Below are 16,588 nucleotides of genomic sequence, written 5' to 3' on the forward strand. Positions count from 1 at the left end.
AAAACAGTATTAATATTTTAGTAAGTCTTTAGCACAAATATTGTGAAATGTTCTATACTTAATATTCTTAATACAATATTTACAAATGCTTTATTTTCTAACTACTGGCATAAATGAATGGACAATGAATGTAAATAATATCTAATTTTAAAAGCATAGGCCTACTCATAGTAAACTATACAGGCCAAAACTGGTAAAAACAAGTAAAGGCTTTCTATTTGGGATAAAATAAATTATAACCACGTTCTAATAATCGTTGCTAGATTTTTTAATCCATTAAAAAGGTGTTTACATTTTCAATTTGTTAATAACTCGAGGGGTTGTCCTGGCAAAATACTTTTTCATGAACTTCCATGAACCCTTCGTCACGGATTATCTTTGTCTGCCGGCAGATGACCCTCGTGTCGGTATCTATATACTAGGACAACACAACCCTTCTTGGAGTTGCAAAGGGATGCTACATCGCCACAGGACATCTTCATGTGACCAGCCAGAAGGAGCGCTTTTTTTTCAAGCGTTCAGAGATGTTACAAGCGTTCCCTTTAAATGGGCCCATTCCAAGTAGCTGGAGGTGGGGGCTTGATAATAAAGGCTTTCACATAATACAAATATCTAAGTAAAAAGAAGGGACATATCAAGTATCTTCATTTTTTAATAAACTAAATTGAAGTCTAGTATTGACATATTAGTGATATATAAATTAAAGTTAGGATGACCTGAAGGAGTAGTTTATAGATGTCAGGCAGGATCCCCCATTTGTGCTGAGATGGTAGGTCCCCCCATCTGTTCGTTACTTGTGAAATTTAGATTGGAGCAGATTGTGCTCTCCGGGTAGCAATGGCAATAGACTTGATGCAACTTTATTTCATCTAGAGCAATCAAAGAAAGCAAAGTACAAAGCAGTTTTCTAATGTAAGGAATAAGTGTATACATTGCAGCTTTCTTTGGAAAATGTCCCAGGAATGTTTAGTTTCTGTTGAAGAAATCCGTTCTTGGTGGGAAGTACCCGCCATAGCGCACTTCTGCTCCCTGTTCAGGACTGCTTTCAATTTACCAGACTTTGAAATTGAGGTAAGCAAGTACACAGTGATTTATTTGCCTTTTATTTAAATGGTGATTTTATTATTTTCATTTCGAGTGCTTTGGTTTATTTATTTTTTTTAACACATGGCGGTGTTTGTTTCGTTATGTTTTAATTGCATGAAGGCTCAGTATGTAGAAATGTTTTTTTTTTAATTTAAACTTAATCGTTTTACATTTAAATGCAATTAAAATTGGTTGTGTTACTCTGTCTCAATGCATTTTTATTTTGCATAAAAAAACAGAAATGATCTTTTAATTTGAGTTAACAGTTCGGTTTTTATTTGTTTATTTAATTAGGTTAATTTGCACGAAACCATTATTTGTTTTGATGCAGGAAGATGGAGCATGTGTGTCCACGGTAGTTTGTTTTGAATTTTTTTTTGTTTTTTTTTGGTCTGTTACAAAATACAGTACTCGGTTTATGTTGATTAGTTGTGGGAAAATACTGGTTTCTTATTTCCACGCTGGTGCTGGAATAATATTAGAAACCTAAGACAATTATTAACGAGATGAAGCCATTCGACCCAGCTCGCCCTGTTCATATTGATCGCGGAAATGTGTCAAGTTGGGTCTACGATCCAAGTATTTCTGCCTGAATTACATTAGAGTACATCGTGACTAAACCTCTTAAAATAATCAGCATTTATCGTACAGGCTAATTCATTCTAAGTTATATTGCTTCCTGACAAGTACAGTTTTGCTTCGTATTTCTTTCGATGAACTTAGCCAGTCTAGCTAATGCAGTAGCTAGCACTTAAAGGGCAAAGGTTAGCTTTGTTTTATCTACACTTTGATTAATATTACTTTGATTTTTGTTGTTTTGTTTTTCTTCTTGTCAACAGTTTAGTCACGTGCGCTTGCTACTTTACGTTGCATATGTTTTTGCATCACGGTTTCGACGCTGTTTTGTACTCTGTACATTTGTTTACATACGGTAATTACTAATTATCATTCGGCAACATATTTAGATGAAGCGGTTAAAGTTTGCAGATAGTTTCGTTCTTGTACTTGACTGCGGAGTTGTTTTTATTATATTGTAATTGTTAATTAATCCTGATGTATATTATTTGGGTTTCGAGAGCTTACTACATTGACCTAACAATGGAGTATAATGATAGGGTTAGGATATTTTAAAGGAAGGGAGTTTATAATGTGTTTTTTCAGGCGAAACGCAGGATAATAAAATGTGTGTGATCAGTGTCGCTGGAAGAGTGATGAGAGAGGGTTGGGATAAAGATAAGACGTAAACTCTATGCATCAACCCCCCTCTCCCCATGGAAAAGGGGCAAGGCTTCGCTTTGTTATTTGTGAAGAGAGATGGAAAAACACGCCACATGCTGATTTCTGCTCAACTCAAGCTAAGGATCCGTTTGCACCTTTTCAGTTATTTCAACGGGGCATGTCAAAAGAGGTGAATTAAACCCAGCGTGTGTGGCTCGGATACGGAGCCACAGTGACGTTCCTGAAAAATGCCACTTTTGTTGGTTTGCATGCACCTAGCTCACGACTCACCTTGGTAATTGATTGTAATATCTGTTTGCATGAGTGACTGAGCGGAATTTAATCTCCACACCAGATGCTGCTATTATCATCAGCGCTTTTTTTTCAATAACCTTCTAAAATATTTCGAGAAACATAACTCGTAATCTGATTTCAAGGCTTGCCTATCCAACCAATGTGATATATAACACTGCTCAATAAACCGAGGGCTGCTGAAACGTGATCATATTGTTAAGCTTGGCTGGCTTGAGGCTTAAGTAGTGGGTCGAAGTCATACAGTGCTGTTGGAAAACCTGCAATTTATTTAACGCAAGGTAGCTTTTAAAGTATTCTGGAGTTTGCTTACACACGCTATATGAATTACTGACAACAAGCCAAAATGGGCTAATTGAACTCAATAGCAGACAGTTTCATGAGGATAACACTGTCCTTGAAGTCATTTAACTGTCTTCATCTGCAGTGTTTTGCAGTTACATTTTCATGGGCTTTTGTAACCCCTTAGCTTCTGGGTCAAAGTATGGTTGGCGGGCTGGCTTGCCTTAAAGTTTACTGTCCTTGGAGATTGGTTTCCCTGGATTTTTCTCAAGACTTCCACCAGTAACCATCCATTGTTGAGGTGCTTTTAAGAGTGCGAAACAACACCATGAGGGTTTTTTTCTGAAATAAAGTGCAATTCCAGAACATGAGGGACTGCTACTGGAGTTAGTCTGACAATCCTATATCAGAATAGTGTGTAGGGGTAAGCCTTCATTCTGAAAGCACTCCTCTCAAGAACCCCTTGCTTTTCAGGTTGCAGAGTGATTAGAGTGTAAAGATTATACAGAGGTATCATCTCTTTGTCAAAGCTGACTGCACTGTAGCAGCATCTGCAGAGTGAAGGCACAGCCTCTCTGATTGTTGCTTTTCTTCATGATGGGTGCATCATTGGCTGCTGACCTGCATTACTTCTCTGTATCGGTCACCGTTTAATCCCAGGAGGGAGTTCTCATTGAATCTGGAAAGCCTGTTACTTACTGTGTGAGCTTTTAGGTAGTTTATACATTTGAACAGAGGTATAACTAGGGGTGTGTACCTTTACCTTGACGACGATACGATATGTACCTCCATACATGGGCTGCGATATGATACGTATCATTATACAACTAATAAAGCACAAAAAGTTGCTTATCAGTATAATCCAGTAATGCTAACTGCAAAAACGTGTCATCTTGAATAATTATAATGTTAATGAAACATGTATTATTCAACCTCAGTAACTGTGTTCCTGAAACAAGTGTAAATAACCATGTTTACAACTCAGAGCAAACATACTACTCATTCTTCAATAAAAAAATAGCTCTATACCAAACAATATATTCATATTGACAATAAGGCATCAAAACAAATGAGGCATTACCTTTTTTAAACCAAAAGTGAGTTTTTTTCTGTGTATACATGAAATGCCTACAGCCCATACATTTATAATAAGTAACCTTCTAAAATATATATATTTTTTTTAAATTGTGTGGGACACAGTACTCCTTTTTTAAAACCCATTTCTTTATGCAGTGTGGCATTGTGGTCTGCTTTGCAAATGGCAGTAACACCTACAGCAGGGGTGCCCAGCTCTGGTCCTTGAGGGCCGTAGCCTAGCAGGTTTTATAGGTCTCTAAGTCAGTGCAGTCTACATCAATATTGTGGCATCTTCTCAAGTGCACGGAAAGATTAGTTGTAGTTTCAGTGTACTTAATTTCTGTTCGGCATATCTTGCAAATTGCTTTTGACTTATCAGCTGGTTTCCCTTTTCATTTAGAAAAAAAAAAACAATGCTCCCACACTTTGGGTTTAAGCTTAGTGGAGCATTTTGTATAGGTTTGGGTTTATTATCTTTGGTCTGTTCTTTTGTGTCTGCCGTCGCATCTGCTGTGAGGAACGCACTGTAATGACGTAAACAATATTTGACCCAGGAAGTAAAGTAAATAAATTCACACGCAGTCCTGCGCCACTTCAATTTTCACTAAACGATGTTGTGTTATCACTGTGTTTACTTAATAAGTTGCAGTGCATTTGTATCGGTATGAATGATTCCTTATCGATTTGAACCAAACCTAGAGAGTCTGGATCGATATATTGTCCATACCGGTGAATCGTTACACCACTAGGTATAACTGCAGTATACAACCATGACAAGTTTATTTATTTTTTGAGAGATGTACACAAAAGGTTTAAATGATTACAAAATCACATGTCTATTTCTGAAAGTGTTACTGAACTGGCTATCGGAAATAAATGTTTTTTGTTTTAATCATTGAAACCTTTTTGTGTACATCCAATTTTTATTCTGACAATTTCTGTCCCCTTCTCTTTCCAATGCTCTTTGGAAGACCTTTGTTCCTGCTGTCTTGTCAACTGTCTTTTCACCCCTGAACCAAACCAATGTATGTTTTTAAACTGCTTATTCCTGGAGGTGGTAAGGCTAGTTTTAAAGATCTCAGTTTGCACTAATCTTGGACTACTTTACCATCAGTAAGATGAGTGCTAACACATTGGAAGTGCTTCAATTGCTGGTGTTGGACCCTGAATAGCACGAATCATGGTTTACCTGGCATTATCCATAACTATTAAACACTCAATAGTGCTCATTTTAGATCAGAATCGTAATAAATTCAGTGCCGAACGTTTCGACGAAGTCTTTGTCAATGTCTTCACTAAAAGATTTCTGGTTGAAATATGTCCTTGAATTTATTACAATTCTTTTAGGGTTTCAATCAATCAATCAGTCTTTATTTTATATAGCGCTTTTCATAGTGGACCACCATCACAAAGCGCTTTACAAGATGCAGTAACAACAAGAAAATCCATAATACTTTAAATACAGAGAAATGCATAATACATGAGATACAGTAAAAAACAATGCATAATACATTAAATACACTGGAAAGTGCATAATACATGATAATAGCATGTATTATGTATGTATTAGTTGATTTAAAGCGAGTGACAGTGGGAGCATTATGCACCAAAGCTGAGAGAGAGAGTTCCAAAGAGTTGGATCTATGAAGCTAAACGAGCATTCTCCAAGTATGGTTCACTTTTGCTTGGGGATAACAAGCAGGCCAGAGTCGGAGGACCTCAGCTTGCGGCCAGGGACACAGCAGGTCAGCTGGTGCGTACCGGGAGACCACCATATAAAGAGTTGCAGGAGTCGAGAGGAGACAAATGCATGACGAAGTATCATCTAGGAGAGAAAGGTAGGGACGGACTTTGGAGATGTTTTGAAGATGGTAGAAGGAAGATTTGACAACGGAGGAGATGTGTGCCCCTAAAGGAGAGGTTGCTGTCAAGAAGTACACCAAGGCTTCGTACTGTGGGGGAAGGCAGCAGCAGACAGTTTCCGAGGTTCAGAGCAGCTATATTGAGATTCTTAAGTTGAGTTTTGGATCCCACTAGATGGAGTTCAGATTTGCTAGTGTTCATCCATCCATCTATCCATCCATTCATCCATCCATCCATCCATTATCTGTAACCGCTTAATCCTATAGACAGTCGTGGTGAGCCGCAGCCTAACCCGGCAGACATAGGGGTGCAAGGCGGGACTACACCCTGGACGGGACATCAGTCCATTGCAGGGCAACTAAGGAGCAATTTAGGGAGGCCAGTCCACCTAGCCAGCATGTCTTTGGACTGTGGGAGGAAACTGGAGTACCTGGAGGAAACCCACGCGAACACAGGGAGAACTTGCAAACTCCACACAGACAGACCCCTGAGGCCGGAATCGAACCCAGGACCCTGGAGCTGTGAGGCAGCCTCGCTAACCACCGCGCCACCGTGCCGCCCTTTGCTAGTGTTCAGCTGAAGACAATTGGCAGACATCCAGTTTTATCTTGGATGAACACCATCTTGGTTCAGTGCTAAATCAGCTGTAAATTTGCTGTAAGATGGGTTGATGCTGAAATAAATGTTAAAGGGGACCATTAACTCCTTCATGTCCAATAATTTAACGTAGGGTAGTTGTTTGTCTAGCTGCATAAAATACCATCAATGTAAGCCGCCTTTTTTCTGGCAACCAAGACTAGTAGTTTTACGATGATATAATTGTGTGTGAATGGCAGGGATTCCACTTTTAATAAAATATAAACAGGGAGGGTCTGTTTCTCTTTTTCAGTGTTTATTTTAAGGCATTTGCCCAAAACTCTTCTGAAGTTCTGATGTGTTGAAGCATCATCTCAAATAACAGCGCAGCTGGGAATCGCAGTGAATGCGGCAACACAAAATACATTGTAGTTTACAGGGTTCTTTCACAGTTCATGGTATATGTTTTGTTCATCGGTATGTATGTTATTTAAAACCTAAAATCAGAAACCCCAAATTTCAATGATCAACTTAAATCTTTAACCCATTAATTCTCAACAATTAATGAGTTAAATAATGATTTAAGTTATTGAAATCAGTGTTTCTGGTTTTAGTTGGTATGCTTTTGTCTTGTTGGCTTTTAAAAATATAGCAATGCCACTGTTCTCTCACACAATAGAATGGGAGACTGAATTAAGGTGATTTAGGGCAACTGATTTTCCATTCTTGGAAATAGCAAATTCTGTTTTTTTTTACCACTTTCTTTTCATCAACTTATTAATAAAAGATGGCATTTTAAACATAAATATAATGTTGATATTTAAAAGTAAATTAATAAATGTTACCACAATTTTTTAAATTGTTTTTATTATAATTAAAGCTAAGATTTTCAATAAGGCTCTTGTTGCTGTAATAGTAACTCAAACACCTGCTGACACTTCCAACCTGCCATAATGTTTATAAACATCCCTTGGCTCATTGCTGGCATTAAAATAAGCAGGAAAACCTAAGAATTATTACAACAGTTCAGAAAACAAATGTCCAGCACTGTTGTGAGAATCATATTTACAGTCTTCCACTACCACAGTATTTGTCTACAAATAAAGGTGTTTTGAAAAGATCTTATCTTATTGCTTTCATTACAACAACAATAATATGAAACAGTTCACCAAGAGTCCAGCAATGTCATGTGAGAGTAATCCTAGTTATTATTATTATTTATTTCTCAGCAGACACCCTTATCCAGGGCGACTTACAATTGTTGCAAGATATCACATTATTTTTACATACAATTACCCATTTATACAGTTGGGTTTTTACTGGAGCAATCTAGGTAAAGTACCTTGCTCAAGGGTACAGCAGCAGTGTCCCCCACCTGGGATTGAACCCACGACCCTCCAGTCAAGAGTCCAGAGCCCTAACCACTATACCACACTGCTGCCCACAAATACATGCATTATAAGTGAAAAGCTGAAGCTGTAAGTTTTTTTTTTTAATTAAAAAAAAAAAAAAAACATAATTAAAGACTGAGTCTGTCGTCTGTTAATGTGTAGACCTAATTTATTTACATTTAAAAATGTAAATAAGGATGCTAAAGTGACAAACATAGCCAAATGCAAAAGTATTGAAAAAAAAAAAAGAAAATGTTAGTGAGGATCCGAACAATAGTTAACCTGGGGTACAGTGAGCAGTAACCTGGGTGAAGCAGCAAAAACAAGCGAAAGGGATAGTGCTGACGCCGGCATCCTCATCCCAAACCAACTTGGCAGGAGATGGAGGAAGACGAGGCTTGTTACCAGATTCCAAAACTAGAAAAATAAGCGCCTGGATTCAAAAGGGTGGGTAGCCTGCAATAGGAGGCTGTGTGGTCCAGTGGTTAAAGAAAAGGGCTTGTAACCAGGAGGTCCCCGGTTCAAATCCCACCTCAGCCACTGACTCATTGTGTGACCCTGAGCAAGTCACTTAACCTCCTTGTGCTCCGTCTTTCGGGTGAGACGCACTTGTAAGTGACTCTGCAGCTGATGCATAGTTCACACATCCTAGTCTCTGTAAGTTGCCTTGGATAAAGGCGTCTGCTAAATAAACAAATAATAATCTGGAGTCTTAGTGCAAATATCTGGAAATTAGATGCTTCTGTGAGCAGCTCAGTTTATTTTTATTAAGGTAGCTTCATTTACCGTACATGTATCAAAATTTTTGTCTTGTTTACTTTGTTGGCGCATTCTACCGTCATATTGATTTCGAATTAAAGTTTAAGCCTTGTCCATAGTGTTACAACAGGCTATAATAAATAAGGACGAATGGCCTCCTCCATGTTCCTACATTTTCTTATACCGTCATGCCCCCGGAAATGCTTTATTTTTGTTCACAAACAAACCTGCTTTATATCCTTTTCAAGGATATGTTTTCTATTTTTGATTATCAACTGCAAACCTCTCTTTCAAGAGTGGTCTGGAGAAAAACTGGCAGATGGGAGTCTATGCTGCTCATCCTCCCATGCTTTTTTCAGCAGAAGTAATGAGGCTGAGTGTGGTAGGATTTAGCTGTCCTGTGAACAAAAGGGCCAGCCTGCTCCTGTGGAACTGATCTCAGAGAGCCAAGGCTTGGCAACAAACCCATTTACCTCCTAATCCAAACAGGCCAACCGCTGAGCCATTTAGTCATTCATTATTCAGGGTTGTTGTCCTGGAGGACTCAGGATGTGAGTCAGAACCAAGGTCTAGATAAACCCCTTTTTGTTACATGAGACTGTGACTAACCCAGCTACTCGCAGTTGTCCTTGTCAGTGGTCCCTGGATAAAAAGATTACTCATCTTTTCAGGAAGACGTCATTTATTTTTGTGATTTGGACAGTGGTTACTTTAGAAGTGAAGTGAAATGTCCACAAAAAAAGACACGGTTAAAATAACGATTTGGTTATTCACTGGAGTTTTGTAATTACTCTGGGAAGATTTTGAATTTACAATGCTTAATATACACATCTCTGAATGTCCCATAACTGTTTGGAGAAGTTTTACCGTATTAGTTTAATGGGAAGAAAAACTGTGCCCAGACGAATTGCTGGCCCATTCCTGTGCCCTGCCTGGTCTAAAACTGCACAAAACGAAATAACTGTCAACTTCAATATTATTTAATGACAGAGGACAATATTTTAATCTTTTATTCCAGAGTGCTGCAGAGCTGAGTTGCCTGGTAGCCTCAGGAAAGATTACACTTGGCCAGCGCTAAAACTTGTGCCTTCGGCTGTTGTGTACCTGATAGTTACCAATACCTGGCTATTAATTCAAATGTCTGCTCAGTTACGTAATATTTTTTAGCCACACTGGAAAAACTTAAGCCACACCAAAGAAGATTAAAGAAATGTAAAACCTGTTTTATTGTACACAATACAATAAACATATTGACTATAACTGTGTCCAACAACCCCCCCCCACCCTAAACACCCCAGGTTATTCCCTAAACACAAATAATATGGGTGAGCTTTTCAGCTTCCAATACAAGCCTGAATGACATACAAACAACACACTGTCACCAGTAGACAGTGCTAACAGTGTATGTTAAAATAAATGCCTCTGACCAACCGCAGCTGTAGTTACACAAGCTTGTAATAAGTAAGATTGTACAGGCATGACTTTTATGAAAAAACAACATTTTTTAAGGTGTTTTTTCACCTGGGACTACTGACCGTATTGCACTGATTCCAACATTAAAACTCAATACATCATAGTGAGATGAATCCTTCTTTTTAAAATAATAAATGTGTTTATTCTTTTATTATTTGTTCCTCTGACTTAGTCATATTTTTGTTTTTTGCATATGGGTATTGCTTTTCCATTGGGCTACATGAGTTTGATAATGAGTCTGTACCATGTTTTTTAGAAAAGTCACAAATTTTCCTCTGCTTGGGTGTTTTTTTTTTTTTTTTTCTTAATTTTTACAAGCAGCGCCGTCTGCTGACTGTTTCTAATTAGAACTGTGCCACCAAACACAACGTTGGTGCATATGTTAGGTAATCAAGCTAATGGCTTTCATTGGGTGAAATTAAATGAAACAAGTGTCTGTATTGATTCATCTATCGGCACATGTTCAAAATAATCCTGCTGGCATAGTCTTACACAAGTACATTTTTTTTCAAAGCCTTGGTGAAAATTAATTGAGCCACACAGGAAAACATTTTGCTTGTGGTGAACGGCTAGCAGGAACATAGGATAAAAGCCATTGAGTAAGGCATGCTTGTAGCTCTCTCCCACAGAGTCCCGTCATTAGTGGCCATTTGTTAGCCCTGACTATAACCTTCCTCATTCTATTTATAAATGACCTTTTAACCCTGCCAGCCCCACCTAGGTGGGAGGTCACATTGTCACATGATTTAAATGGAATTAGGAAGGCTGTTCAGAGCAGTCACTTAGGATTCTTTATACAAGCTCAAAGCCAGCTAAAAGCAGAGACAAATAAGTCAATATTGGAGCAACAGAGCCCACAATCACCCAAATGAATATAAATGACCTGTTTACCTCAAAGCTTTACACTTCAGTTTCATCCCTTTCAAATCAGAATGTTCCTTTATTCTCCTGGGGATTCCTGATTGGTACCTGAAAGTTCTGAGGCGTCTGGTTTTTGAATGTAAGGCATACAAACAGTAGCAGTTTATAGAAAACATATTGCATACCCCCTTAAAGACTGCTGTACTATTGATTTATTTCAATATTGTAATACATGTGGGTGGAAAGACATATACCCATCAAGGGAGTGTGCCGTAGAGGTCTTCAGAGGTCCAAATGAATCAACCCGACTCGACCAGGAACCGACAATTATTTACCCGACCCGATGTAAAATTCTTATTGGACCCGGATCCGACCCGGCCCGAAAACAGTGGAATGACTTTCCTTTCCCCAGCTTAGTATATACACTGACTAGATACAGTATTAAAGCAGTGGGTTTTTTTTTTTCCAGTCAACCTGGAAATGTGGCTGAACTACAGACAGTGTTTATTCCATCATTAACCTACACAGAGGACTGTACAATTAAATATGTAATATGTTTGTGTAACAGCTACAAAGACAAATACATTATCTGAAAATCAAATGTACTGAAGTACGATCACGTAAATGCGTGATTTTATTACAAACTTAACACAAGAGCAAATGGAATTGAGATGGAAAATGTATTACCGTACTGAAATAATGTTACCGTAACACATTGAATTACATACCGTTTTGTCAGTGTTTCGTTAAGTATATGGGAAAACTACAAATTTGAAATGTAACATTTCGAAACCTAACATGAAAAACTACCATTGTTATGGCTTCCGGTAGACTTTTGCGATATAATTTGATAATTTCTTTGATTACATGATTGATGTTCATTCATAGGTGATGCTAAACCTTTGGCCATAGCTGTAGGTGGAGAATGTTGTTCTCTCTTTACTGCAGTGTGCACAGTGCTATGTTGAGCCCTATAGTTTGAGTTCTCTGTACATTCCCCAGCCCGCTCACATGCATGTGTCTGTCGGTGGGGCCGCACTCTGTGTGTTTCGGTGTTTGGGGGCTGTCTCTAACCCAGTTGACCATGTATTTCTCATGTGCTCTTTGCTGGGCCTGCAAGAGAAGCGAGTTGGGTCTGTTTAGCAAGAGGAAGTAAACTCTGCTTGATTAGACACTTCCAATGTATCATTAATTGTAAATAAACAGAAGTTGATATTAAGTGAGATCTACACTCTCAGTGAAATTATAAATCAGGTTGCTGCTAATAGGTTTCAGTGGGGACTTGGCTGATAATTTAATTAATTAATTAATTAATTAATTAATTAGTTTAATTCTTAGCAGATGCCTTTATCCAGGGCGACTTACAATTGTTACAAGATATCACATTATTTTTACATACAATTACCCATTTATACAGTTGGGTTTTTACTGGAGCAATTTAGGTAAAGTACCTTGCTCAAGGGTACAGCAGCAGTGTCCCCTATCTGGGATTGAACCCACGACCCTCCGGTCAAGAGTCCAGAGCCCTAACCACTACTCCACACTGCTGCCCACAATGTAGCATCGGATGGTAAACTTAGGAGTAAACAAGACCAGTAAATAAAATGACTTGGGCTCAAACCAGATGGCAAATATACAGTACAGACTGGCACTTGAATTGTGTAAAAGTTTCCTAAGAAGAAAAATAAATAATTATTTTATGGCATTTTTCAAACTTTAGATTTTTGTGTTTTTAAAGGATTTGTCTGAAATATTCACGAAAAATAAATTTGACATTATTGGAATCTTTTCAATTGGACTAAACAGTGGAACCTGAAATCTGTGTTCTAAATTAAAAAAAAAAAAAAGTGTTCTAAATTAAAGAAAAAAAAAAAAAAAATGAATGAAAATTAGATACCCACCCTAGATGAGCCAGGTCCTTGCCCCCAACTTTGAGTGGCGGTCTCTGATCCACTGCTGAGGATTACTCACCACCCCCTTCTCCTTCCCAATTATTAAAATGGTCTCAATGAATAAAACAAATATATTGGCTCCAGGAATTAAAAAAAAAAAAAAAAAAAAAAAAGTATAAATTACAGTATTAAATGGTGTGAATAATATTACGGTCTTCTGAAATATCTCAAGATCTCTTTACATGGAACATTCCTAAATAAAATACACCGCCTGGCCACTTTTATTAGGACACATACCAAATATCAAGTTGGGCCTCCATGTGCCCTGATCACAGCCTTGACACCATGTGGCTCCACAAAGTGCTGGAATGTGCATCCAGGGATTTTAATCAATTCAATCATTTAATATTTTATCCAATCGGTGCAGAGTTTTAGGCAGAGGATCATGATTACAAATGCATCCTTCAAGCTTATCCCCAAACATGCTCAACTGGATTGAGATCCGGGGATTGTGGTGTTTTGTGGAAGATGCCTGAAGTCTCTTGTCATGCTAGTCTCTAAGTCGCCTTGGATAAAGGCGTCTGCTGAATAAACAAATAATAATAATGCTTCTCAAATGATTCATCACAAGTGGTGGAACGTAGCCATTGCCAGCGGGGTACAAGTGCTGTATAGTTAGCTGCACTCCACCCTAAGGTATTTATTCAGCCTTTCTGAGTAATCCAGGAACCCCAGGTGTACAAGGAGAACATGCCCAAACATTGAGATCATTAGCATAACTGTCTGTGATTGAGCTGTTTACACTACCAAAAGGTTGATGGCCCCAAATTAATGACCCACCAATTAGATTGACATGAATGACTCAGGCTTTTAACACCTGCCCCTAACATTGGGACAATGCTCCAGTCTCTTGATGGAGGAGAGGCCTCAATAGGGCTACATGGCTTCCTTTTGAAAGGGCAGTGTTATAAAATGGTGTTCTTTTTATGAGCTGGATTTAAGAGGTGCTGTGTTGGAAGTTTAGCCCTGTCACAGTGCAGTATGCATTGAATTAATTAAATTCACACCTTATAACAGAACAATAAAATAGTTATGCATCAATATTTGAAATGTATCTTTTTTTATCAATGTTTCTGTTTGGAGGTCCAGATTAAGTGGATACAATTCTGGGGAGGTGGTTGCTTTTAACTGTACCCTTCCCTTTGGCCTGTGACCTAAAATGGCTGCCATGTTGTGGTCAAGTGACTTTTAGGTTGCCAGATGAAAAGACTTGGTGCTTTGAGATACATTGTCTTTGATTTTTGTTCTCGAAGTATGACGTCAAAATTGTTTGCTTGCCCTTCTACAGGAAAGAAAATAACTTGGTACATACATGTATGTTTTAAGCAATAAACCTCAGGAGGTTTGTTTCTCTGTCATTCACAGTGACCAAAAGGACACCACTAGAATAGGACTGATTTATGGTGGAGAGATTTTATATCCATATATTTTATTAAGGGGAGTAACAATACACGAATGTCACAAAACTATATTCTGTTAAGAAACAAAATAAAGCAGAGTTAGGTATGCATTCATACCAACAATAAAACTACACTTCTTCTTCATTCAAGAACCACTTGGTGAACGACAGTGAGCTGTGTCTTGCTTTTGGTCTTGTTTCACGATACAAATGATACAGACCTCCTATTGCGATATCATACAGTATAAAGTATCCTGATTAAACCCCTAATATTTATTATTACTGTAACAGAGCGATGGTATTCATTAAAATAAAGTTACAGCTGAGCACAGGGCTGAGCTAGTAAGTGAATGCTAACTCCTTGTGCATTAACCTGTCTAATCTGGATTCGTTTTGGACAGGGAAATTGTACCGGATAACAGTGTGTTGGATTACAGAGGTACAGTGAAATCTAAACCTGTACCTAAAAAAAGATACATGAAAATAAAGGTATAAAAGGCTATTTGGCTTGTGAATCTTGCAGTGCAGACAGGCATCCTTGGCAGTGTTCAAGTGGCTGGATGCACATCCCAGGTTAATAAGACTTGCCAAGATTAGAGAAGTACAAAATTAACTTTAGTGTTTAAACAAAGAAGGTAATGGGCGTCTCCTCGCTGAGCTGAGCCTCTGTGTAATTAAATGATTACGAAGGTGAACTTGGCTGCACCTGTTACATCATGGGTATACAACACCATTAGAGCAAGCATGCTTTACTGTTTAAAATGAAAGGTGGCATTTTCCCCCTTTCTGGGACTGTGGATAACTGCAGCTCTGTGTTTAGTGCGTCTGCCCGTTGTACTTGAAGCCTAGCCTGGGACTTGTCAGGGGAGTGTGGAGAGCTTGAGGTCTTTGCTGCTGGGTTAGTGATGGGATTTTAATTCCTCTGAGGGCTGGGAGGAGGAGGAGAGGAGCTGTGTGTTTTATTTCTGAAGTCTCTGTCGCATCACTTTAAAATAGTACTGAAGCAGACATGTATGGGATGCAATTTGATTAAACAATTATTGATCTTCATGGCTTTTAAGAAATAAAACATTTATTTATATATATTTCCGTTGCCTAGGTGCCCTTTTTGTAGCCTTGTGTACTGTATCATGTTGTATTACTAGCATGCAGCGTTCCCTCTAAGGGCTGGTTCATACTTCTGTCGCAGATGAATGCGATACATCAGGTGCAGACAGCTATAAAAGCTGTACAGCTTCACTATTTGCTGTATGAAAGGGCGCATCGTGTCACAGCCCTTTTGACTGTGTAGCTGTCGTCCATAATTTAAATACAGACTGCATTTGCGTAATTGGAACAATTGACATTTTAGGAGATGTGCTGAGTTTGTACCTCTCATACAAGAGGTTTAAAAAAAAAAATCAAAAGCGAAGTTGTTGGTACATCCGTCCTTTCAACCAAGAATCTGAAAGGGAATTAGAGAGGTGTGGTATTTTAGAATGACAGGAGAAAGGTTTGACGATCTGTTAAACAGATTGGGACCATTGCTGAATCGCAAAAATACACAGCGATGCAGTGACACCTGCAGAAAGGCTTGCAGTCACGCTGCGCGGAGCAACTGGCAGTTCCAGCAGTGTGGCCATGAGCTTCCGAGGCATTTTTCTATTTCTCTGAATAATGGGCATCTCTATATTCTTTAAGTGACAGATTATATAAATGTGGCTGCTTATGAACTTCTTCTATTAAAAGTTCCTTGCTCCATGATGGTTACCAGCATATGACCATGCAGCAGATGTTGACATTTGTGTAACTCGGTTTACTAACGTTCACAAGTTATTATCGTAAATATCAACATCAATCTAGACTCCAGCATCAAGGTAAACCTATTGTTTTGAGAGCATTCTCACAAAGCGTTAACATAAAGGTTGGTTCACACTTCTGTCGCAGATGAATGCGCTCCGACCATGCAGCAAATGTTATTTTTCAACATTATCTGACCCTGTGCGATTGTCAGGTCGCAGACGGGTGAGAAAAGGCTGAAGGACTTTCCCTGGTCTGACGTCAACACCCATACGCACCACTCAAGCCATCTGTGACAGGTGCTGATCAGGTCTCTGTTGAACCTGCCAGTCACGGGACCCCATTGTACTTCATCATGAGAACACGTTGTCACCCTCCTGCTACTTTGAGGCAGTGGAAGCTGGACTTTACGAGGGTATAAAACAGACTCATACATGTTTTTACAATGATCATTTTTGATCCTTGCTTTTTAGGAATAGTGTTTTCAATGTAGTACTTTATCTGTGTGTTATTAATAATAACTAAGAAATAATAAGAAGAAATTACTGATTGCATCTCTA

The 16,588-nt window shown here is 38.5% G+C and overlaps 1 protein-coding gene across 3 annotated transcripts in view; it reads left to right on the forward strand.

Annotated features, from left to right (window-relative positions):
- The first annotated feature begins 757 nt into the window (after positions 1-757).
- Positions 758-16,588, forward strand: part of LOC117419544 (chromatin remodeling regulator CECR2-like) — a 70,748-nt gene continuing 54,917 nt past the window's right edge. For all 3 annotated transcript variants that reach the window (XM_058986419.1, XM_058986420.1, XM_058986421.1), the window contains exon 1: positions 758-1,071. In XM_058986419.1, the coding sequence (XP_058842402.1) occupies positions 952-1,071 (120 nt within the window). In that variant the 5' untranslated portion in view covers positions 758-951. The remainder of the gene's footprint in view (positions 1,072-16,588) is intronic.

Source organism: Acipenser ruthenus, chromosome 14 (assembly GCF_902713425.1).
Source record: "Acipenser ruthenus chromosome 14, fAciRut3.2 maternal haplotype, whole genome shotgun sequence".
Classification (NCBI taxonomy): domain Eukaryota; kingdom Metazoa; phylum Chordata; class Actinopteri; order Acipenseriformes; family Acipenseridae; genus Acipenser; species Acipenser ruthenus.